This window comes from Simochromis diagramma, unplaced genomic scaffold (genome assembly GCF_900408965.1).
Source record: "Simochromis diagramma unplaced genomic scaffold, fSimDia1.1 OVJJ01000411.1, whole genome shotgun sequence".
Taxonomy (NCBI): domain Eukaryota; kingdom Metazoa; phylum Chordata; class Actinopteri; order Cichliformes; family Cichlidae; genus Simochromis; species Simochromis diagramma.
In genome coordinates, this window is record NW_024386735.1 from 881375 (window position 1) to 906148 (window position 24774).

Sequence of the window (24774 nt, forward strand, 5' to 3'; positions counted from 1 at the left end):
GGTCTGAACGTCTCTTCTTAGGTTGTTTTTCTTATGATCTGGACTCAGATAGGTGGCAAAAAAAAAAAAAAAAAAAAAGTTGCATGGATGGAATTTTATTCCATTTATCTGTGACGTCTGTGGGTGTACATTGCTAACCAAGCTAGCTTATATTACCAGAGAAATTTACATTCCACATACCAGTCCAAAATATGGTCACTTTCTAGCTCCGAAAACCCCACGTGGAAATAATCAAGACACAAGACTTCACAACAATAGATGATGGTGAATATGTCCATGTTGTGAAACAGAAAACAAACAAACAAAAAAAAAAACAAAAACAAACCATAATCTGGGGTAGACCTCACAGGATAAAAACACTTATTGCTGAAGAATCTGCCCAACCTTTCAATCTATGGATCTACTGCTAAAAGAACTAACTAAAATACGCATTTTTGCACACTTGTAATGGTGGCCATCTTTCAGTGTGCACATAAATTAAAGCTTGAAAACAAAAGGGTACATTTTCTTCTTGTTAACATCAATAGTAGCTTCAAAACTCAAAGTTTGATTACCCCAGAAGACAAAGTTAAAAAGCAAAGATGGCAAAAATAAATCAATGCTATTATTTTTTTCTCAAGGCAAAAGCATCATTACAACTGGGGTTGTTGAGCTCTCTGCAATCTTCATCCAGTGTGTGTGTGTGTGTGTGTGTGTGTGTGTCTGTGTGTGTGTGTCTGTGTGTGTCTGTGTGTGTGTGTCTGTGTGTGTGTGTGTGTGTGTGTGTGTGTGTGTGTGTGTGTGTGTGTGTGTGTGTACGCTTGCATGCATATATAGCTAAAAAATCTGATTTACAAGGAATAAAAGGGTGTGGAAACCCACCAGAATAATTAACGGAGGCCTGTGGTAAATACATTTGTGCAGTGGTATGAGCATCCACACTGCAAACACTATTAAAGCACAGCAATATTACAAAAACTCAACAAATATAATAAAAATCCCCAAAAAGCTCACTAAATCCATTTGAAAACAAAGGAAAAAAAGCACTTCAATCAAACAAATCCATCACAGTCAAAGCCAATGAGATGAATCGCCCAGGGATACAAAGTTTGATATTTCCGGCTACAGGCGTAAAAAAAAAAAAAAAAAAAAAAAAAAAAAAAAAAAAAAAAAGCAGTGCTTTCATAATTTTGTGTTTAAATATAACAGACGTTGCACAAAACGTAGCACAAATGATGAGACTTCAACATGACAAAATGGCTTGGTTGAGAGCAGTGACAGAAAAGGCGAGCAAGGATGGCATGAGGTAAAAACCACAACTACGTATTTTACTCTCCGATCCCCACATTTCAAGCCACATTCCTCTCAGAGTTTCTCAGAGAAAACAAACGTCTCGAAGCTCAGGGACCCAGCAGGGGAGACGCAATTGAATTCCTCAGAGGCTTCTGGAAAACGTCCCAACAGAGACGAGGAGGGTGCAAGGAAAGAGATTAGGCAACCCTTCACAACACTTTAAGACATCCCAGTCCACACACACACACACAATAATGTCCAAGGACTCAGGACTGGAAGTTACAGGGTTTGGTCCAGGTCTGTGACAGAGATTGAGAGAGGCAGGTTTGTGGCCTTAGAAAGGTTTAATGAGGAGCCATGGTTAACACTTAGCAAGGGGGGAGAAGTCTGATTTAGGATATTGAAGCTGACACTGAAGAGTTTTAGCTCCAGGCTAAACTCTCGGCATGCCAGAATGTAATACTGAGGAATCACTTAGCTCCAGCACACATTTCACTCTGCAAACAGAGAAGTTATCTGTAAAAAAACACTGTGAGTCAGTTTTAGCTCCCTTATTATGGACAACTGGCCACAAGATCTGCTTTCTGGGGTCTTGTTTTATTCTCTGAAATACAGAACCTCCTTCCCCAACACAATCTACCTTACTGGTGACTTTTTAATGACCTACACCAAGGGGACACCTCAACTCAAGTTAACTATTCCCCTCAATCATTGAGTGATGATTTACAGCAGCATAGACAGCCAGAACAAGAAGCCCCATAGTCTAATAAGTCTACACATATAAACCTGTCTAGCTTGTTCAGTTCAGTTACATCTGACTTTTTTTACTTGTGCTTCATCATGTGAGGTTGTATTTTTCCTGTGTTTGGAAAAACAGGACTGGTGGCTGATTAAATCAGACCCTGAAGCAAACTCCTGTGTCCAACAACAACACGTGTCACCCCTAACACCTTCTAGAATCTCATCCAGAGTCATTTTTCCAAATAAAACAAAAGGTCCACAAATCGGTTTTGGCATCCCTCCAGTCAGCCAGCTGCTGGCAATAATCCTACCAGTGTTTTCTTTTTCTAGCAGCTGGTGTTACCATGCCAAACTGGAGCTACTTTTTACAGCATCAAAAATGCCACAACCCCCGTCAAATACAGGATATAATTCATCTCCCATTTTGCAACATAAAATGACCAGACAAACTTGTAAAACCAGCAGTGAAAACTTCACCACAAGCCCACCTCAGTGGCCACGGCAGGCTGCTCCAAACAATCCAGGAAAACTACTAAATTGGTGGTTTTGTACAGCAGTGAAGCAGGGGGGTGCAGTGATTACCCTAAATGGGGCCCAGCTCTTCCATCACTGGCTTTAGTAGTGCATCACGGGGGGACTTCATTTACTCCAATTACCAAAAAAAAAGGGGGATATCGTTTGCAGCCAAGCAGTGCAGGAAAGTGTTTGCTCATTCAGAGGCTGTCGGCGTAATGCGAAAGGCTTCTGTGGGAGACGGATGTGGGCCTGTATTCGTCTTTCTCTCTCCCAGTGCTGCAGTCTCTCACAGTGAGTGCAGCACCACGTCTCCTTTCCGTCCCCCAGTGGGGCCCTGTTTACTTCCCTTCTACCCCCATCCCGCTGCCTTTCAGAAACAAGCTCTCAGTGATCGTCTCTGCACCAGAAAGAGTCTATGCCGCTCACACACTCGTTTCCTCCTTCATTGCTCAAGGGCAGCTTCGTCTGTGGGCCTCTCTTTGAACTCAGCAGTTTTAAATGCTTCCACGTGGCTCCACGTGCACAAGCCCACCTTAATAGCAACATAACACAATGCATGGTTCTACCAAAGCTACTTGCTCAAGTCGGAAGCTGAATGTCTGGAAAGCAGAGGGAGAACTGTCGACATACAATCTTATCACCTTTTTACATCTGTAAAAAGATGAATCATCACTGATCCTCTCTCTGCATTTGCTCTCCTAGCTGGTTAAACACTGGGGACAGCTAAAGAAAGAAAGAAGAAGCTGAAAGGAAAGTCAGTCCACAGTCAGAAGTCCCTTTTTGAGATCTCTGACCACAGGAATGAGACAGTGAATGCCAGCCATTACATAATACAGCACAGTTCCTCGGTTGGAGACTCATGCTAGCATGCTGCATCCATATTTTCCCCCAGCTTGGGTCACTTCATGTGGATTGCAGAAAAGACTCATGCATTTGTATTAGATTCACACTTTATATGTATCCTAACCTTCTGCTAAGCCCTGATTTGGTTAGCTTTTTAGGTGCACATAAGTGGTCCGCAGGTGCAGATGCGCTGTCAAAAAAATAAAAAATAAAATAAAACGCACACCAGATAAGTTGTCCGCTAGAGTGGGAACTTCATATTTCTAATTTCAATCAAAGAGTGTTGAACAGTTCAATATATCAATTGCAGCCAACTGCAGAGCTAACATGTTCAAGTTAAGCTCACTGATTTCCTGATACAGCCTGAAAATTTTAGAAATACTTATTATGATTAAGTGTAAACCATTTTCTAAATAACTTGAGTGAAGATCATATGAGCCATTTTCTGCTACAATTAGCCATAGACCATCAGAGCACTGGATGTAGAAAAAAAAAAAAAGTCACGGCATGCTAATATTTCAAGACAGCAATAGTTTACCTCCTTAAAAATGAGCACTTGGTAAAATTTTTAATTAAATTACAAATATTATATTACAAATTAACCTAAATTACAAAAAGAATGTGAAGAAACTCTTGTTGTAGATGTCTATGCATTTGGTTGATTAATTTAGAATCACTGTGCTGGTACATGACCCAGTTTGGGCCAATTTTTAGGTGTTGGACTAATGGCCTCACATTTGCTTCTAGAATACTTTAGTATACAGAGGAGTTCATGGTCAACTTAATAGCTGCAAGGTGCCCAGTGTCTGTCATTGCCAAACAAGCCCAAATCATCACCCCTTCCCCACCACACATCCTGTCATGTTCTTTGTGGAGAGAAAAGGCTTTCTCTTGGTAACACTTCCAAACAAGACATACTTTTTCACTTGATTTCTAACTGTGCTGTAATGAAATTTAACATTTAACATGCTATCCGGGGCTTACACAGTCTCAGAAGTTACCATGCTGTCAAGCTGACATCTGCCTTTATCATCATATAACAACACTTGGTACCTCGAGATGGGATTGTGAGTCATGGCAGTGTCAGCTCAATATGAGAAGAAGTACTGCCCAGGGATATTTTACTTGTGTGCACTCTTTGATTCTGCTTGATTTCTTCTTATCAAACAAGATGAAACAAGCCTGCAGGCTACAGGTTTCTTTTTTAGCCTTTTTTAGACTCCCTCTCTTGCCACACCTTCACATTTTGATGATGGAGGCCATGCTGGCACACCTTATCAGGCATGTTAGATAGCTAATGATATTGCAGGCAAGTACCATTTGAGACAGTATTGACATAGATATGTGTACATCATGATGCAAGTTGCTTCAGTAGCTTTCACAGGCACTACCACAACATCTTTCATATTGCCCCGTCAAAATCTGATTGCATTTATTTCAGTTTTTGGAAACTAGACGATGCAGAGAAAGAGTGGAGTCGATGGTCAATTTCAGGGCTACACATCACACATAATGCTAATCCATGTACCACTGTGGTCATGATATTATTTAATCAAATTCATTTCTTGCTCCCATCTGTGCCATAGTCATTAAAAGGAGAATATCACAACCCCAAATCTAATCAAATATTTACTTTTATTATTTTACTGTCAATTTTAGGCGACTGAACCACAGGGTGGGTGGTAGCATGCACACGTGCGCATATGCCCGTGAAGTCAAATAGTAAGTCCATAAAACATGGTTTAGGGTGGCCCAGGAAACCAGTATCATTATAGATTTAATATGTTACAATGGTAGATTAGGCAAGGACTAGCGACACACACACACACACATGCGCGCACACACCCACGCACACGTTTCTGTCTATAATGACGAATGAGACCTGCCAAAGGTACAGTTATTTCTGTAAGTGCTCCAAAAAAGCCAGAAAGAAAGAGATTATTGAGAAGAGAAGAGAAGAACCGTCTTTAACCATTACCTTACTTTGGTTTCACCTACACATTTAAACTACTGCCAGAAGATCTGCCAACTTTAAAAGACATAAAGACACATGAGTAGAGTTTGGCTCCAAATTCTAAAACCCATTTTCTCATCTCTTATCACTCTCTCCCTCTCTCTCTCTAAATGAATTTTAGCAGAGTTAAAATGTGCTTTGGGGTAAAACAGTGCAGAAGAAGACATACAGATCCACACAAATAAAAAAAATTAAATTAAAAATGAAATTTAAAAAAAAAAACAAAAAAAAAAAAAAAAATGCCGCTGGGCAACCCAGAGTTTAAAAATATCTGGCACTGCACAATATTTTAACTGTCTGGTTCTCTGAATAGTAATGCACTAAAGGAAGGCTACATTAAAACGAATTTCCTCTTCTTAGGCCAAATAGCCAAGGTCTGCGTGCTGGAAGTGCAACAATGAGGCAGTCATTCCTGTTATTGAGGAGGGAAGAACCACAATCAATCCACAAAGATGTTCTTAGCTGAGTAGCAAGGTCAGGATTTTTAAGGTTTTTGGCCACATGATACCAAAGCAGTGTCCTTAAAGTGGACCTGTTACAGTAGTGGAATGTCATTTTAAGATCAGGAAATGCAACAATAATTCCTGTGGGTCTAAAGCTCAGGCCTCAGACTGCTCTAAACACTTGGTAACAGGCAGTTTTTTCTACTCTTGTACATGTATGATGTCAAAAAAAGAGGATATCCTTAATATGGTCAACTAAAGCACAGAAGCCCCACCCACATGCTGGTCAGTAATTCTGTAACTGACTGGCAGCCAATCAGAAGAAACTTTCTTTCAGACAGTGGATGAACTGAGGAGCTGCACCAAGGTCCAGCACAAGATGAATAAGGATCATTTAAACTGTGAATGATGCAAAATGACTCCACTAGAGTCCAATAATAAAATAATGGAGCTGGAAATCAAATAATAGGCCCCATTTAAAATGATTATGATACATGCATCCAAACCAGTAACAGGGAAAATTCAACTTGCCACAGTGTCACTGTCATTTTAAGTAATTTTCTTGTTCGTTCTGCCTTTTAAGATCTGTCCTTTTATACTGGCTCCTTTCACATGACTCTTTCAATTCCAAGACAGTGGACACTAACAAAACAAAGGCCATCCATTTGAAATGTCAACAGCTTCACTCTGGAGCTAAGGAGTGAGTCTGTGTGCGTTCCTGCATAATTTGGCGGGGGACTTGTAGCTCATTTATCACAGGCCTTGGGGGACTGCTAGTCTATCAAATTATGTGGTCTATTTTTCCATCATCCTAATCCTCATAACCATCCCCCCCAGAGTCCTGTATCTTTCCCCAGCTCTCTTTTTAGACAAAAAACAAACACTCACATAAGGTCAGGAGCTGACACAGATCATAAAGCCACAATCCAATCATGCAACAAAAACCTTTATAGACTGCATATTGCGACAGAGCACGCTCAAAATACTCCACCATCCTCTCATTCATGCCATCGTTAATAAAGAAACCTAAAGTCTGGTTTAATGTGGCTATACTGGAAATACTTACAGGGATTAAGTTCAAGCAAGCATCATGCTAGACAAGACAATACAGGCAAACAGAAACCACTAATCAACAGGTAACAGGAATAATGCAAACTCCCTATTAAATCGTCTGAGATGGACTCAAATGGGATGTAGGAGTGAAAGCTCCAGGAGGCCACATGTGGCTCCATATGTGTAGGTCTTAACCACCTGAGGCATTAAAGGCATCATATGAGCCAATGATATTTCTTAGTGAGGGTGGGTCCACAGGGGACAGGCATAACAGAGATAGACCTCATATTTTTCAACATAATGCAGAGAGCTCAAGTGTGAAAGCACTGCAGATGTCTGGCAAATAAAGGGACCAGCTGCAGGTGCCATCATCGAGGACCCCAAGGGAGTAAGATATGTCCAAACTGTAGCTAAATGTACAAAACAATAGGCTGAAAAGAAAGAAAGAAAAGCATACTATATACACACACACAACTGTGATGAGGACTTTCTGTCATTTTCACAGAATAAAACAGTTTTTTTCTTTAGTACTTTGGGAGCCTCACCTACTCGCACATCTTATAAAAAGTATAATTTATTTGTCCCACATTTTAGTAGCTTTCTGTCTGTCAACATTCCTGAGAGGTGCCCTTCAATATAGTCAGGCTTTGTTTGTGCAAGCTGGCGAAGAAGAGGAAGAAGACGAAGACGAAGACGATGATGATGATGATGAGGGACTGACCTAGAGACAGAACAAGATGGACCGACCTAACATACCAATCAGTGGTCAGCAGTTTTCTTTATTAACCCAGGTTTTCTTCATACGTCTAAGTGCGGTAACATAAAAGTCACAGACTCTAGGCAAGCCGAGAAAGTACCATCTTACCATCTATGTTATTGGGGTCCTTAGGGACTAATAAAGTGCTATACAATTACAGGCCATTTAGTCTTTTAAATCTATAAGTAAATGTGCCTACTTACCACTCTGAATATGGTTTATGTCTAACGTGACAGCTGACATTAGAGCCCTTAAATGTGATTTTAAGAAAACTGGACTCAAACTGTCCCCTACTAAAAGAATATGTGGAAATCCTTTTAGCATTACTAAACAATTTTATTGATTAATACCAATAATCTGTAATCTGTGACTCAGGAGAAATTTTCAGGAAGAAAAAAAAAAGAAGAAAAAAAAGCACCTTTTAACAGTTGGTGTTAATCTTTAACTCTGAAAATAACCTGTTCAGGTTAAGCCTGCTGTACCAGTTCCTTGGGAGCTCGAAAAGCATCACCATACCTCACCCTCTTAATCTTCCATTACAGTGCACACCTGAGTTTCCCCGAACCTGGCTGTTTATAATGAACAGAGATATAAATTCAATCTATGAGGCTAAACTGGCCTTTGTGGGGTTTGGAAACTGGGAGGAAACTGGTACGTGAGGAAGAACAAACAGAGCATTTGTTGGGGATTATTTTGAGCTATGGATTAATAACGGTGTTCCGGTGGTCATTTCCATCAGCAGGCTGTTGTAGGTGGGACTGAAATGTGAAAAAAAGAAATGAAAATAATGTGTTTTTCAGACAACAATAGAGTCCTGTGGTGCACAGGAATGGACGGGCTGAATTTTTGTTCAAAAGAAAAGCTCATTAGTAAGATAAATGCAATGCTTCTATAGCATCCTTTAAGGTGGTAGTATACTTTAAAATTAATAAAATTTTCTCCCTCCAAAGGAAGGGAGTATGTAATCTACTATGTTTGTTTATGTGTTTGTTAGCAGTCTAGCATCCACATATCATTTTTAAATTTTGTGTGATGGTAGCTCGAACTGTTTTAATTAGGTGAAAATCAGGTCACACCAAATGTGAAAAATCTGTGAAAACTTTCAATTACCCACAATTTTTTTGTATCGTCTTCAGACTTTAAAACAACTTACTAACCTTCGGGGGACATGAGTACTTAGGTTGGCTAAGCACCTTGACCTTGACCTTCGTTGTTAGCACCCAAGGTCAAAGCTGACCTTACTAAAAAAAAAAAAAAAAAAAAAAAAGGAAAAACACAAAATAACGAGTAATACACTGGTCTTATTGATTATCGTTGCTATTGCAGATTTTGGTATGTAGGTTATTTTGCTTCCCTTAATAACGGATGCTGTGGCCTGTTGAGAATGTGAAACGGTTTTACTTGTGAGTCGCACGGCAAAGTCTGATAATGCCATGCAAGAAAACAATCAGAGGAGTAGGTCAAAAGTTTAAACCTTTGTGCATGCTTGAAATTGTCTGTGTTGAAAGCTATACTGTTAGTTTATGCTCCATTCAGCATGTATGCAAACAAAAACACAGACACACACATGCACGCACATCCTGCCTACCTTTAATTATTAACCAGCTGGGCGTGACCTCTACCACTACCTCCATCTCTGCCTCTTTTACACATTAATAATGAAGACTGAGTGTGTCTGTGCCTCTGTGTGTGTGCGTGTGTGTGTGTGTAGCCTCAGTGGTCACTAATGCAGTGTGTGCCTACGTCATGTCATGTCATGATGTTTTATTAATGTGGTGTACACTCAAATAATATACATTTCCAAAGATCAGCTCAAAGAAAAAGGCTGATAGATATAAATAATAAAATGTTAACTATCAGTAAACAAAGTGCTGAACGCACAAGATGATCTGCCTAGTCTGTCCTGATTTCAGGACAAGTTTTTAATGAAATTTCATCTCTTTGCCTCTGAACAGCAGAGTGCAGTTAAAAACTCTGCAAGGTCTTCTTTGGATCTAATGGATTCGACATTAGCTCTCACGGGAAATCTGAGAGACAGAGTCTGTTCATGGTCCTGAACAGACTCCAGACCGAAAGCCTGAGGATACAGTTTCATGAACACCAGAAATATCATAGGAATCACAGACAGTTGAGCATGAAAGACAGAGAGGCTCATATTAAGAACGTGGCTCTGATCTTAGAAATGTGTGTTTATAAAATAAAGATGTCACAGCAGTCAATTTTCAGTGGGGTTTTTTGTTGACCCCTGCTGTACATACACTATAAATCTTCCCCATGACTGAAGTCCTAAATTTATTTTCCATGACAAACCAATTTATTTGTCCTGGTCTGTAGAACAAAATTCTGGGGTCGGCTTCACAAAAAGATGCGGCCTGTGGGATTAAACCAGTCTGAATTTTGTTCTTATATTACTCTAATGCGGGTTAGACTGATTAAAGCTAAAAGAATTATACATCTTACAAAAAGGCTAACTCAAGCCTAAGACTGATGTTAAGGTAAGAATCAACAAAGAAGGAAAACTCAGAATTTGTGGTTTGCCAACACTGCTATGGCAAAACCACTCAGAGGGGAAGTTGTCCTTGGATGCTGCAGGAAATATAGAGCAGTGAGGTCATCATCAGCCATTCTTTCTTGCTTGCCTTGGCCGCAATAACAAGCAACAGCATCAAAACTCTGATACATATTTGCGCTTTGTTGAGATTTTATACAAACAGAAAGTTTCCTACACTGCTTACAACGTCTACTATTGCAATAAAGTGAAACATTCCTGCAACTGGTCATGTTTTTCCTCATAATTCTCTGTGCCACACAATTTGTGTAGATTGCAAGATAGTTAACGACTAAACCGCTTTGATGTAACTGGATGAATCAGGCATTTATCTTAGTGGAAGTGAAACCAGCTAGGGAACAAAGGGTCGACACAGCCAAATGCCTCGAGTCACCTTCATGTGACAGATCCCTGTTAAATGAATAATTTGTGCTCTACTGTTTTAACTGATGCAAAAAGCTACTGCTAATATTGATCAAAACATGTGCAAAGCTTCTTAATATGTGCAGCTTCAAACTGAAGAAAGTGATAGGCCCATACAGTTAGCCTTCCAATTAATAGCTAGCCAAGACTGCTAAAAATATAATCATTATTGTGGTTCTTGTAAATGCACATTTTATGATAAGCTTGAGACTGCACATTAACCAAATCCATATTTCTTCAGGAAGACTGATTATAGAGCGTGACTGCAATCAGCGCAGCTGTGATGCTACTCTGCTACATGTGCTGCAGATAGTGCTTTTTATATTGTAAACATAGTACTGGAGCAACTGCTGTTTGAAGCCCAGAAAACAGACAGAAGCACTATGTCCTCTAAACACAACCTTTTAGCTGAAACTTGTCTATATGAAAACACTGCACAGGATCTATTTTCATTTAGTATGCAAAAATCAGATTTGCTTTGAGTGCAGGTTTGGCATTTCAGCCTGCAGAAGACTTGTTTAAACAGGCTGAATTAATGTGCACTCCTAACTATCCCTTGATTTTGGAGAAATATCTTCATTTCCTTGTAATTGGTCTCAAAAGTGGTTTAAAACAAAGAACAAATTCAAGAAATCAACCCCAAAAAGCTTTAGTCAACATTACAACAACACTATGGTATGTCTGCATTGTTCTTCAGGTGTTAAAAAAAATAATACTAAAATAAAATGTATTTTTAAAATTTATTGCCCCTCTCCTGCAGCAGCCTGAGGTTTGCTGATAACAAGGTGGTTAATGAGATACCCTTCTACTTTACCTCCACTGCAGTGAAAAAATGCCCAGTCAAGTGCCAATGCTAGTGAAAGCTGCAGGCTTATCTCCTGATTCACACATTAGACTGCACCTACTGCACAAATACACTGGAGGCTATTGTAACAGGAAAAAACAGATTAGGTGAGTCAGGCTCAATAGACAATGTCCCCATTATTTCACCAAATTTGTAAGAAGCACTGAAAACAACTGTCATTAATTTGGTTGGTTCACTTTCCATGTTCCATGTTTCTCTGCTCTGTTCTCGCTTCTCTCCTTCTAGTTCATCTTTTATTACATTTGGCTTTTAAAACAGCAACGAAAAATAAAAATAAATAAATACATAAAAAAATATTACTATTTTAGTTTCATGCTGCCGTTTTCACCTGATACTTCTGCTCTCCTGTGGTGTAAAGAGTGAAGCTGAAACAGGTTCCAGAGAGACAGACCAACTCATACGTGTGTGAGAGGCTGTGAAAGGAGTTGAGGACAGAAATAGATAGAGAAAAGAGCTCCCTGATATGAAGAGGGCTGCTGCTTTGTGGAGAACATCAGTTTGTGGAGACATCAATTTAGTAGTATTCACACGCAGATGACATCCCCTCACACAGACACCAGATCCCAGGCCACTGTCAAACTGTCCAATCATCCACTCAAACACATCCTGAGGCACTTTCACTCCAACAACCGCATGCATTCTTGGCCATTTCATGAGGACCAATTACAGCCCCACAGACCCGCAGCTCTGAATGTTCGAGAAGCCAGCTGAGACGGTGATTCTTTCTGGATTCTCTCTTGATTATCATCACAAAGACTCCCTAAATCTGAAGCTGAAAATACAGCAGCTGTTTTTTTTTTTTTTAAAGGCACGCAAATCACCAAGGAAGGCTTGAAACCAAACTCTGTGTCAGCCTGCAGCAGACATTAATTCTGAAATTCGAGGATACGCCCACCCCGAGATGACATACCACAGTACCACAGCAGCAGCAATGTGATTAAAACTGCTGCCTGTGCCGCCTCTCACAGGACGCCTTTAAAAAAAAAAATTAAAAAAAAAAAAACATTAGGAAGTCAGGGAGCACAAGTAGACGCGCATGACATACTCAAGCTAACAAGGAGATTCAAAACACATGCAAATATTTATGAAGCAGGGTGAATACTGGCTACAGTAATATACAGTTATGTATGTTTATGATTGAGTAAATGACAGAAGAGGGAGGCTTAAGGCTAAATAAAAGCAAAGAAGAAGAAAATGAAAACACAGGACAAATGCAGGACTGCCTACTACATATACATGCCATAACAGCAATCTTTTTATAAAAAGGGGAGCAGGCTTAGAGTTTAGAAAAACGGAAGCTGCTGGGAAGTAGTAAAAAAAAAAAAAAAAAAGAAACAGAATAAAGTCTGCCTCTGTCTGCAAAGCCAAAACAGGAGTCTGTAGGTGTGGTGTGCTCGGACAGGAAGCTGGCTTCTGTCCCACTTCCTGTGTATCACAAGGAAGTGGAGATTGAAGATAAGACTCAAGGTGGATGGAACAAAATGAACCATCTCTATGGAGCAAAAACTGGTGATGAATTCCATGGGGACTGTGGAAAAATGGTTTAATATTTTACCCTTCTTTTCTGCTTGTATCAGTTAATAAAGTGACAGTTTAGCAAGAGGGTAATAAATAAATGACAAACACATGCTTAGATGAAGAGAAAATGGAGAGAGGCTTAAGGAAACAAACCAATATCTTATCTGAACATTGAAGGCAATAATGTCACTCTGCAAATGCTTCCTTTTCGTGATGCCAAAAATCTAAAAAAAGACTATGAAAGTCATTTTGCACATTCTGAACAGAAGCACAGGTTTATTCTTTGAGGCTTTTGTGCTACCCAAGAGCAGCGATGGTTTTATAACAGGCTCTTAGATAATAAATAAACTAAAGGGGCGCTTTGGAAGCACATCCTCCACCAAGAACAGAGCAGCACAGACAGTTACACAGTTATCGTGAAATGCAATAGTGAAATGCCAGTGGATCGCCAACCAACAGGGCCAATACAACTGAAGTATCCCTCATCTTGATATTGAACCCAGACTTGCTCTCAAGTCATCCATCCATGAGTGAATGTTGCTTGTAGTGAAAAGTGTAAGTCCCAGTCCATTTACCAAATGAAATGAAAGCATGTAAATATTTTAAAAAGCAAAACAACAACAAAAAAAACAAATATGGAAATTTGATGGGTTAATGGAAAGAAACTAAACTCATGCACTGCTTATTTGCAATAACAACACACAAGGAGGTTCTACCAAGCTGAACACCTGTTTTACTCCCATCACAACCACTGCTGTGGATATTTTCATGGACAGTAAGATGTGTGCAAACCTCACACATCCACTCTTCACTTCCCACATGTTTATTTTAAATCCCTCTGGATCACTAAAGTATGCCTGCAATAATCCAACATTATGTTACTCACCGATATTTGGAAGACTTCCTGTGTGTCATCAAGCATCTGCACCCTCATGGAGACTTGGCGTCCTGGAGGCTGGGCAGGAGGGCGCAGACCTGGCTCTAGGGTGGACACTCCAAAGCTTTCAGGAGCGCCCAGCCTCTGCCCGGCTGTGGACGACCTGTCGGCTGGTTCGACCATGATGACAGACCTTACAGTAAGAGGCTATCGAGCTGCAGGGACCTCTGTTCACGTCTAGTGGAGAAAGAAAAGAGAATTTTCTGAAAATGTGGGATTGGAGTTTGTCTCTTTGTATGCTTTGGGCCCTCACTATAAACAGTACAGTTGCATCACATCCTGTGTGTTAGTAAATCTGCATGCACAATTTCCTTAAAAGGCATCCTGATACTGCTTTTATAGGAATTCTAAATCCCTTTTGTGGGTGTCTGAAGGACTAAAAACGTCATTAGCATTTTAAGAAACACAGGCCAAACTGCATTAATGCAAACCTGAGAGATCTCTTGAATAACTGGAGGTGAAGGACGGCTTGAAACATGAAAATAAAGGACCTGTGCACCTTATTTAAAAAGGAAAAGAAAAGAAAGGGAGTAAGAGGTTCTTTTGTGGCACTTTGCTTGGAGAGAAACTCCAAAGTTTAATTACTTCAAGAAATGTGTGAAATGTCTTCCCATATTTATCCAATCTTTGCTTTAAATTGGTCTTACACAATGTACAAACCAAAAGACATTTAATCTGAGTTCTTTAGTGATGAGCTTTATTTATTTATTGACTATAGTGATGAAATGAGTGCATACATAGCATAAATTTCAGACAGAATCAGACAGACTTGCTCACACCTAGCTAGACACTCATGTATCCCAGCTGCAGAGCATGAAGTTGGGATTTCCTATGAGCTATTCACAGAGCTCTGTTTAAGGCCAGTTCAGACTTGAATAAAGCATCACAAGTAGGGCAGATGAGATACGGTCTGAGAACGCACAAAGACACTCAATCTGTGCCCCCCACCCCCTTTGCTTTCATTCAATTACACAACACCCCCACCTCCATCCCACACTTGATAAACCTCAACCTCAGACAGTAAATAACCCCTCAGGACTGCTGGTGATATCACAGCTGAGGAATGTTTTAGAAGACAGTCAGGGTGGGGGGCAAAGGACAAGGGTAACACACTGCTGCGCTGCCCTGACACACTAACACACAGGATCAATTATCCAGCGTTTCCAGCAATGCTCAGCAGACTTTGAAGTTTGTGTCTGGAGAAAAATTAAATATTAAAAAAAAGAGAGAGATCGTGTACAGAGGCATTTCTTGTCAATAAATCATGACATCAATGTCCACTTCTAACCCAGTAGTAAACATCATTTAGAAAACACAGCTTCTTGTCCAAGGTCAACATAATTGATCATTATTATCACACAACAGATGTAGTGTGACTGTAAACTATGAGTCATCCACTAAGCTGCAGTGGAAAAAATCAAATCAAATCTGTTGTTTCCTTTTCACCAACAACTCTGCATCCGGATAAACAGTTTGTTGTAAATATTTGGGTGGTGCAGTTAGCAGGGAGACTCCACCATGGCAAACATCCACCCCAACTATGTGAGCTTCATTCACCACTTCCAATGCCGGGCCCATAATTCAAGAGCAAATACAGTGTGTCATAGGCTTGATGGGAGCTGTCCTGTTCCAAAGACTCCTATAAATGTGCCTGAAAAATACAGCTTTCCTTTGCCCAAATCTGGAGAATCAAACTGATGTATAATTTGTGGTTTTACGAGGACAGGACACTGTGGTGAAGCCACTGTGACGAGTATCTAGTTTGGGGATAAAGTACAGGTTGAGTGAATTTTTTGAGCCAGATGTCAAAATATTTAGGCGAGCAAGGTATGCAGACAAAATCCTTGAATGTTATTCACAAAAGCACAGTCATAGTTTTTGCAATAAACCACAATAAAAATGTTACAAAAAGGCACCAGCATCACAGATGTGGTTGAGAAGTCCAGGTAAGTGAATCGAGTTAGTCTAACAACACCTGTTGCAGCTGTCTGTAATGGTATTATAACCCTTTTCCACTATTAAGTACTTGGTTGGGCTCGATTAGCCTTTTAGGGTTTTCTATTAGGTGGTAGTACCTGGGACCAGGTCTGTTTTTAGCACCTACTTGGCCGGGGTTCCAAGCGATCTGAAATGCTCTAAAAATATGATGTCAACAAGTCAACAAAAAGCCATACACTGAGCAGCAGGTATAACATTGATGTCCTACATTGTTGTGTTGTGTTTGTGCCACATACACTGACTGAAATGGACTTTCAGCCATGTTCTATAATGACCCCATCCATGCACATTAGGGTGTACTCAATCATAATGGAAAACGACTGAAACCAAGTACACGCAGTTCGAATAAGTACTAGTCCTTTGAAAAGGGCTATTATGGTTCCTGTCAGTCAAAGCAGAAAGGCCCCAAACTTTAAGCTTCAACAGCTGAGTTATAAGAAAACTTAGACTTCGCACAGATGTAACAAAGGGATAAGTAGGCTGTATTAGTTGCTGTATTCTGTAAAGCCGGTATTTTAACATGGGACCCTATGGGGATTGACCCACTTTTGGAAACGGCCGCAAGTGGCCACTAGAGGAACTACAGTTAGTGGCACTTCCTACTTTGGCTGCCACATCTTAACATTTTGAACTGTTGGTCAAAATAAAGAAACTTCGACATCTGTCTTATTTCTTTCATGATCATTCACACCTTATCAAACCTTTATTTCAAAATTGACCCCAGAACAGTTGACGTGATTTTTTCCCCACAGAAATAACCAGGCTAATAACACCACACTGCAATAGAAAAGAAAAACAAAAAAACAGCACCATCCTTAGTAATCCCTTCACATGAACACACAGGTTACTGCTTCTCTACACCTCAGTCACAAAACCTGAAACTGGAGACGTACCAAGGAAGTGACCTGACAATAAAAAGGGATCTGACATTCAAGTTACTCATTACACCAGTGGGAACACTCCTTTGTTTCTGTCAACCACTTCTGTAATGAAATGAAAGTGCCATGCAGTTGTTTACTGGTAGCTGTAATGGCTGGAAGCACTGAGACAGTGACCAACGCCTTCCTTTAAGCTATAGTAAAACTTACATGCCACTGTCCTGCTTGACAAAACAATGTTACATATTTTGAAACTACAAACTTAAACCTCCCTGTATTACCCAAGTCAAAAACCAGTTTTATAGCTCTAATAATTCACTGACAATGACGTATCAATTGCCCAGCTGATATTCTGCAGGCAGCAGAGCTGATTTGTTGTCTGCATGTCTTCAGTCTTTTAAAGAAAAGCTCACATAAGGAATCTACTGGGAACTAAAATAAAAATAATACAGATTCTTCCATGATTGATTTCAATGACTTCACCATCATAAAAGAAATCGGAACCTTGATAATAACACACTACATGTTAAACTGACAATCAAATTCACCACCAATTAAATCTAGAAAGAGGGAATTTGGAAGCTGGGATTTCATCATCTCCTCTTTAGAGCCTGGGAGAATTATACATGGAGTTTTGTTGTGCAAGAGAGGAATACAGAGCAAGCTGCTCATGCAGGCACAAAGGAAGCTACTGTGGGAGCTTCCAGCAGCAGGGCTTTAACTCAGGGGGACCTAGGCCTCTCAACCAGGCTTTGAACTAGCTGAAAGTTTCCCAAGAGTTTGCCAGAGGGAAGCCAAGCTAAGAGAATCGGATGTGATTGCAAGTGCATGAGAGACAGCCTTATGTCATACAGGGAGAAAAGTTACCAATTTGATTCAGATCGTTTTCATACAAAGGATTACCAACTCTGACCCTAATCTGTTAAAAAATTAGATAACGCTTTGTCATTTTTGAAGTGAGAAGTCTGACATTACATAATCTGTGTAAGCTTGCACAATGGGAAGAGTCAGTCGGCTGTGAAACAGGTCTAGCAATCAGCAGTTTGGTTAAAATGTCAAGGCCAAATGAGATGCAAGAAGTGGAAGTCTGTACACAGACTGATGAGTGTGCTGGTTAAAAAAAAAAAAAAGCTAAATTATTGACAAAAGGAGCAGCAGAAACTGTGCTGTGAAAAAGGATCACTGGTCACAAGATGAAACTAACACAGGTGCACTGCTAGGCTAATGAAGGGAGCTTTGCAGTCATATTTAAACAGCACTGTGTCAGGGCCACTGTAGAGAGAAAGTAACACGGTAGAGCTGGGGTAATATTCTCAGAAAAACTCTGAATAATACAAACATTTACAAATAGTAAGGACCCACTTGCCTCACCTCATAAGGTTGGATCAGCATAGTCATAACACAATCATTTTATCATAATGTAATTTATAAAAAATTAGAATATGCATGCCGGGGGGAAAAAGTGTTACACATTCCTTGAAATGTCTGTGGAAATCTTTAAACGTCTTTGTTTGACAAACAGTCCCAAACCTGAAAATATTCATGGAAGTACTGCCCACACAAATTTAAAAGATTAACTAGCACATAATCTCTGGCCTCAGTTACTTTTTCCTATCACAGTTATATCAGGATATTACAGATATCCTGCTAGTGGCATAACACATATGTCCAATACCAGAGATAGCAAGAGAGCGATATGGCCCTCAAAGATCCATAAGAAAGGATTTATAAAACCTTATTTGGTGGATAACGTCAGCAATCAAAACTACACAAGTAGTTTTCCTGTGGTAACTTAAATGAAAGCTCATTTAGATAGTGCTTCAAAGTAACCGCCAAAATAATGGCCCAGAGGCATTACTAAGATGCCCATGATACCAGACTTGCTCATAGAAGGACTTTGACTTTGACCACCTCTGTGGTAGCTCACCAGCAATCAGCGTGCTACAGTGCAGTCCTGGGATCCCTTTCACAGGTGATTTAGCCCCACTCAAACCTTGAATCATATGACCAGAATAGCAGACATGATGGTAGGGTGGGACTAATGCTGAGTTCCAGATCAAGTCAGAAATCAAAATTTCTGAGTTCCCAGTTTAATCTGGAATGCCCCCTTAACTTGAATTTCCTACTCAGAAAGTCAAAGCAACCCCAACAATCAAGAATGAACAATACAAGATGGCAGCAGTTAATGTACAAGCAGTAAAACTGTAAAATTTTTAATCTGGACTGCCACCGTTGTATATTCATGACTCGCTAAACAAGCCATATGCAGAGCACTGACTAGGCTCTATCCATGCGTGTGCCACAGGCGTGTTTTTAAGTTCCGACAAACAAATATGCTGTATAGCTAGTCATACATGAATGGCTCTACAATGCTAAAAACTAGGGGTGCAACGATACACAAAATTCACGGTTCGGTTCGGTTCGATACTTTGGTGTCACGGTTCGATATTTTTTCGATACAAAATAAAATGTTCATGCCTTTTTAATTTGTCATTTATTAAAATTATAAATATATATTTTAACTCAAAAGTACAGTTTTTAAATTTAACCCTAACCCTTGTGCATGTTTTTTATTTTGACAGCGAATGCGCACCTGTGGACCACTTATGTGCAGCCCTGGTTATTTAGCTCATCATATTGCAGCCACAGAAATTCTTTTGTCCATGAAACCATAAAGCTGCACTTTCTTTTTGCCTTATAGTCTGATTTGTCATAACTTCTCCGTTTTGTGGTAAGCTTTTCTTTGGCTGTCACTTCTTCACCCTGACCTGTCTTATTTGGCTCAGCAGAACTGAAATGCTTTTACACGCTCACTCACATAAGCTCAGCGATTCTCTGCGCGATCAACCTCTCACATGTTTAAGCTTGCTGCGGGAGATTTCACTTGTCATGTTTGCATAGTAAGCTAACGATTAATAAGACGATGTCAGAGGAATTGGTGCACAAATTATCATCACTCACAGATCAGTGCTGTCGCTCTCTATACACAGTTCGCACGATTGCAAAGTGAAAGCAAAAAAACAAGCGCAAATTCAAACGCGACTTCAATATGTCACATATTGACAGTGGCTCACCGATGCCAATGACATAATTACCCAGCTACATTTCTGAAAGAATGCAAAAGCATTGACATATATTTTTCCTACAATAGCCCGACGGGCAGGGAAGAGATAGATTTTGGTAGCCCGACTGAAAAAATCGCTAGCTCCGGGACGTCGGGCTAGCGATATTGCAAGCCCTGTATCTGATTGAGGAATCACTCATCTTTGGAAAAGAGAGTTTATTACAGAGAAATGGCTCTTTCCAAAATAAAAGCTATACTATCCGCTTCTTCTGGGCTATATTCTCAGCAGCATAAGGAGAATCATGTGCTAACAGCTGTCTAAATGACTCGGCTAAAGTTAGTAGCATGCTTGTTGTTTTTGTCTTTGCACTAGGATGATGTCGGCGTAAATGTGCAGTCATATTCGTTGTGTTCCCACTAGTGCTTTCAGGTTAATCTCGTTGAAATGACCTTAACGCCACAACACGGCAAATCTCCGTTAACGAGCTACCGCCAATCGCTCCGTGCATGGGGCTACACGGCAAACACGTTAACGAGCTAACTGCGCTAACACACTAGTTCACACCAATGTAATTGAGCATTGCATGGCACATCCAACATACTGTTTTACTTTAGTCCATGACTCGCTTACCTTCACGGTCATACGTCACATGAAAACCAAAATAATTCCAAACGCCAGATCTGAATGTTGCAAGTAGAGCTTAACTTCTGTCTCGCTAGCTTGCCCTGCGCTCTTCCTTCTGACTATGCTGTCTGTGTTGAGCGCTCAGTGGATCTGCGCTCGACAGTGCAGCCTAGGCGGAGTAGTCGAACACAGATTCACTGAGCGCTCAACACAGACAGCATCGTCAGAAGGAAAATTGATAAAATAAATTACAAATGTTGTATTGTTCGATACATATGCGTACCGAACCGAAAGCACTGTATCGAACGGTTCAATATCGATACGAATATCGTTGCACCCCTACTAAAAACCAAAACAAATCCTGATTTTCTTGCATTTCTGACTTTACCTGTTGGAACACACTAGCTAGGAAGTGAAGTCATTCTAGAGATCTGACTTCCAAGGTTATTGGAACATAGCTAAAGTCTCCAAAATTCAAATTCAGACTGTAACCCATTCCAAAGCGGTTCATTTATGGTGTGAATGTGATCACACCTCAATCAGAATCAAATACCAGGTATACGTTGTAAGTTTGAGCTACAGAAAAATTTCCCATAGCCGCGTATGCTTTGCATTCTGGGGTGTAGCAAGGTACTATAGAAGTGGAAAGGTATGTATAGGCTAGCAACTCGCAGTCAAATGAAAATGTAAATTCTACATGTTCTCTAATAGGAGAACAACACAGGACCCTTTTCCTGCATTTACTTTTGTTGCTCCCCTCTCCGGACACATATGGCCAATAACATTCTCATCTGGTTTGTAGTGATGCATTTTAGTTAACTTGGATTCTACTCTGTGTAAAAAGAAGTCAAATTACAGGGAAAAGCTACAAGTTTACAAACTCATCAACTGATTTGAATCAGAGTAAAAGAACCATTGGATGTGAAAACTAAGGGTTATATACCAGGGACTCTCCATAGGTTGTTATAGAACTAAAGAAGCCTCTTTCTTCCAAGAGGCTTCTTTACTTTGGTATGTGAACATGAAAACATGTTCACATACCAAAAGAACTCTATTTGCCTTCTTTCCAAGTACTTGAGACTTAGGCTCTAGTGGTAAATATGTTTGAATTATTCCCTACTTAGCTGTTCTCATACCACTGTATCAGGATTTTCTTGGATCAGAACCTCCAACTTCAATGTTAAAATTGTTGAATTTACAGAATTACAAGCAACATAAATCTTTCACAAAAACTGTAAGGAATATACTGTTAAAAAATAAGTTATCCATCTAGGATACTAGAGTTGAGAGTGACAGGTGCCCAAGAAACTGAACTGGAGTCACTGATCACTAATACTTCTCCATCATGACAAATATTTGACAAATGACATGGCTTTTTGTGTGTTACCCCTAGTTCATGAAGTCTACGCATCAGTGTTGGTTAGAGCTGATGCTTAACAGATATTGTGTCTGTATGACATGCCCTTAAACTCTACAGATGCATCTTGATAACAGAGCTATTTAGAGCTAGCTGTTAATTCAGTTCCAAAAAAGCTCCAAATAACTAGCACTGGGAACATTTTTAAGGCTTAAAAAACAGTGGCTGATGTTATGTTGCTATGTCCATCTTTTGGTGACTACACATGCACGCAACTATCAGTCAGTAGGTCAGTCGGAAGGTGCATGCTGAGCATTGTTTTGTGCAGAAAAAAATCCCTGTGTGTTCTGGTGAGGGCATCCTGAGTAGCGACATATGGTGGGAAGGTGTGGAAACAGCTAAGCAAGTGGATCTTGCTTCCAGATTATGTCCCATATATTTACACCCACCCCTAACCCCACCCCCGAAACTCACACAATAAAACTAATACATGCACTCAGCCAATGAACACTAAAGGGGGTCCATTACCTGACAGTGTCGTTTGTTGTGTACATTTTCACTCTGTGTATTCTACATGAGTCGAGTGAAAAATGACACCCAGGCCGACAAGCATTGGCGAGGGTGAGATCAAGGCTATGACACAGCGAGCCCGCTACACCTGCGCTCCTTGACAGATCAGTGGCTGGGCTTGACTCCACCAAGGTGACACCATCCACCTGCTGAGCCATTAAGCTGCTCTACTGCCCTCAGCAGAGATTGTATTGTGTGTGTGTGTGTGTGTGTGTGTGTGTGTGTGTGTGTGTAAGAAATGGAGTGCAACATCAACACCACGTGGCAATCAATACCATGTCATACTGATTGCAAAACCAAACAGGCAGCATTTCCACCTGAGCACCCAACCATTGTTGATCATGGATGCTGACCCTGTGACCTCATGCTGAAAGATGGAGGGGGTCCAAGAAGAGTATGTGTCTCTCAGAGATCAATAAAGGGAGGGGATTTGTTTGCCAGCTGATTGTGACACCTAAAAGGTGCACACTGTGAAAGGGGGTTGTCTCTGAGAACACCAAAGATCAACTAGCAGCTTTGTTAGGTGCACGCGCGCGCGCACGCGCACACACACACACACTTCGACGAGCCACATTTAGAGACGTGCTCATACAGTACAGAGTACAGTTGGCAAAGAGAGAACCCTACAATGTGGGTTAGCAGAGTAATCCTTTAGCCCAGGGCAAAGATGTCAGTAGGCCAAGGCAACCTGCTCACAGTCCAGGGACTGAGCTGGTGTGTGCATGTGTGTGTGGCATTATTAATACAAAATACTGGAATTACTAATAAAGTGGAAAATATTCAAGATTAAAGTGTTAAAACTATAATAATCTTGAAGTTTTATGTAGCAGTAATCGGAGGAGCATATCCTCGTCTATCTTTAAGCTTACAGTAACAGAAGCTCTGCTGGACCTCCTAAAGCTCAGCCGATTAGGAAAACGAACAGACTGGTGGCTGCAATCGAAGCGAGCTTAGACTTAAGATATCGGACTCATCGCGTTTAACGCACTGTTGCATTTTAAAAAAGCAACGACTCCTATTCCTAGAAACTGGTCTACATAATGCAGTAAAGCTGTCTGAATCTGCACCTACTGTGCGAGGAATACCAGAAACACTGCGTTTAAGCTCGCTTCACAATCCGGATGGCACGGTTTCCTTACCCCCCCTCTTCCTCCAGGATCCACTGAATGTGCGTCCGTGAGAGCTTTTTATGTCCACCGCAGATGGTAAAATCCACGCTGTAAGTTTTGAACGCGGTGCTCCTCTTGCTTGCAGCTGAACCGCTCCCTCTCAGGTGGGACGTGGTTTGTCCGCGGCAGCCATTCAGACAAATGTGGGAAGCCGCGCACTGAGCTTTCTACTGGAACAATAAAGAGCAACACACACCGCCTCCAGCGCTCCGTGCGCCCCGGCACTGGTGGTGGTGGTGTCAGGGAGAGAAAGTGCAACTTGGGCAGCTCAGCAGCGCCATCGCACGGCCCGAGGAAGGTGTTGGCCATTGGTTTGTTTCTCACAATGAGCACTTTACAGCCTATTTAACTTAATAGAGATTCAAATTATTCAGGTATAATGCCCCAGAAAACAGACTATATCAGAATATAATAGGAGTAAAGTAAACGTTGCTTAGATTAAAACATTTGAATTTAGTATCAATATTGAAGATAATCCAAAATTACACAATGGGTAATGGGAAATTACAAAATTACACAACTACTAGTAAGGACTACAGTACAATGGAGACTTCATACAAATTTTTCACTTTAATTTGACAATTTTTACAATTTAATGTCGAATATTTTGAGTTTTTTCTATCATTTCACCTAACAGCGATGGTTTACATTCCTTGTCTTTTTTTTATTAGGTTGAAAAAATGATTTGTTATAATTAAATCAAAGGGGATTTTTGGAAAAAAACAACAAAAAAAAAAACAACAAAAAGCTCGAAATGGCCCGTACGGGGATCGAACCCGCGACCTTGGCGTTATTAGCACCACGCTCTAACCAACTGAGCTAACCGGCCACGAGGTTTTCCGGCAGAACAACTGTTTTTATATGTGTACCATATGTACTGCTCACGAAAGCGGTATAAATTGGTTGAACAAGCTCATATTCTTGTGGTTGGTTCTCTCTTTCACTTTTTCATTGCACTTGTCGCATTCCACGACAACCAATAAAAGCAAATACTAATTCTACGAGGCGAAAAGAAAACCTCAGCCCCACATCGACGACGTCTTTCTTTGCCACGAAGCAGCATCAGCCAGGTCTGTTGCCATAGTTACGAGAGAGCGAGAGAGCGACAGAGAGAGAGAAAGCGAGAGGGAGAGACTGATCACGTGACCCAGCAAGATGGCGACTATAATGTAGAATGGGGATG

General features: G+C 40.5%; 2 protein-coding genes and 1 non-coding gene across 8 annotated transcripts in view; 1 reads left to right on the forward strand and 2 right to left on the reverse strand.

Moving 5' to 3' along the window:
- The window catches only part of LOC120734676 (FERM, ARHGEF and pleckstrin domain-containing protein 1-like), a 67427-nt gene extending 43604 nt beyond the window's left edge, over positions 1-23823 (reverse strand). For 2 of the 6 annotated variants that reach the window (XM_040033868.1, XM_040033794.1), the window contains exons 1-2: positions 23562-23817; positions 13880-14107 (exon numbers count right to left, since the gene is read on the reverse strand). In XM_040033868.1, coding sequence (XP_039889802.1) covers positions 13880-14053 — 174 coding nt within the window. In that variant the 5' untranslated portion in view covers positions 14054-14107; positions 23562-23817. Of the gene's footprint in view, positions 1-13879; positions 14108-14878; positions 14882-17074; positions 17079-23561 lie in introns of all 6 variants that reach the window. The other 4 variants (XM_040033667.1, XM_040033717.1, XM_040033957.1 and 1 more) reach the window with 4 other exon arrangements.
- A 523-nt stretch (positions 23824-24346) lies between these two features.
- trnai-aau lies at positions 24347-24420 on the reverse strand. Its single transcript has one exon. It is a non-coding gene; the product is annotated as a tRNA-Ile (tRNA).
- Positions 24421-24651: 231 nt separating this feature from the next.
- Positions 24652-24774, forward strand: part of LOC120735672 (N-chimaerin) — a 29371-nt gene continuing 29248 nt past the window's right edge. The window contains exon 1 of the mRNA XM_040035334.1: positions 24652-24773. The gene's annotated coding sequence lies outside the window, so the exon portion shown is untranslated. The remainder of the gene's footprint in view (position 24774) is intronic.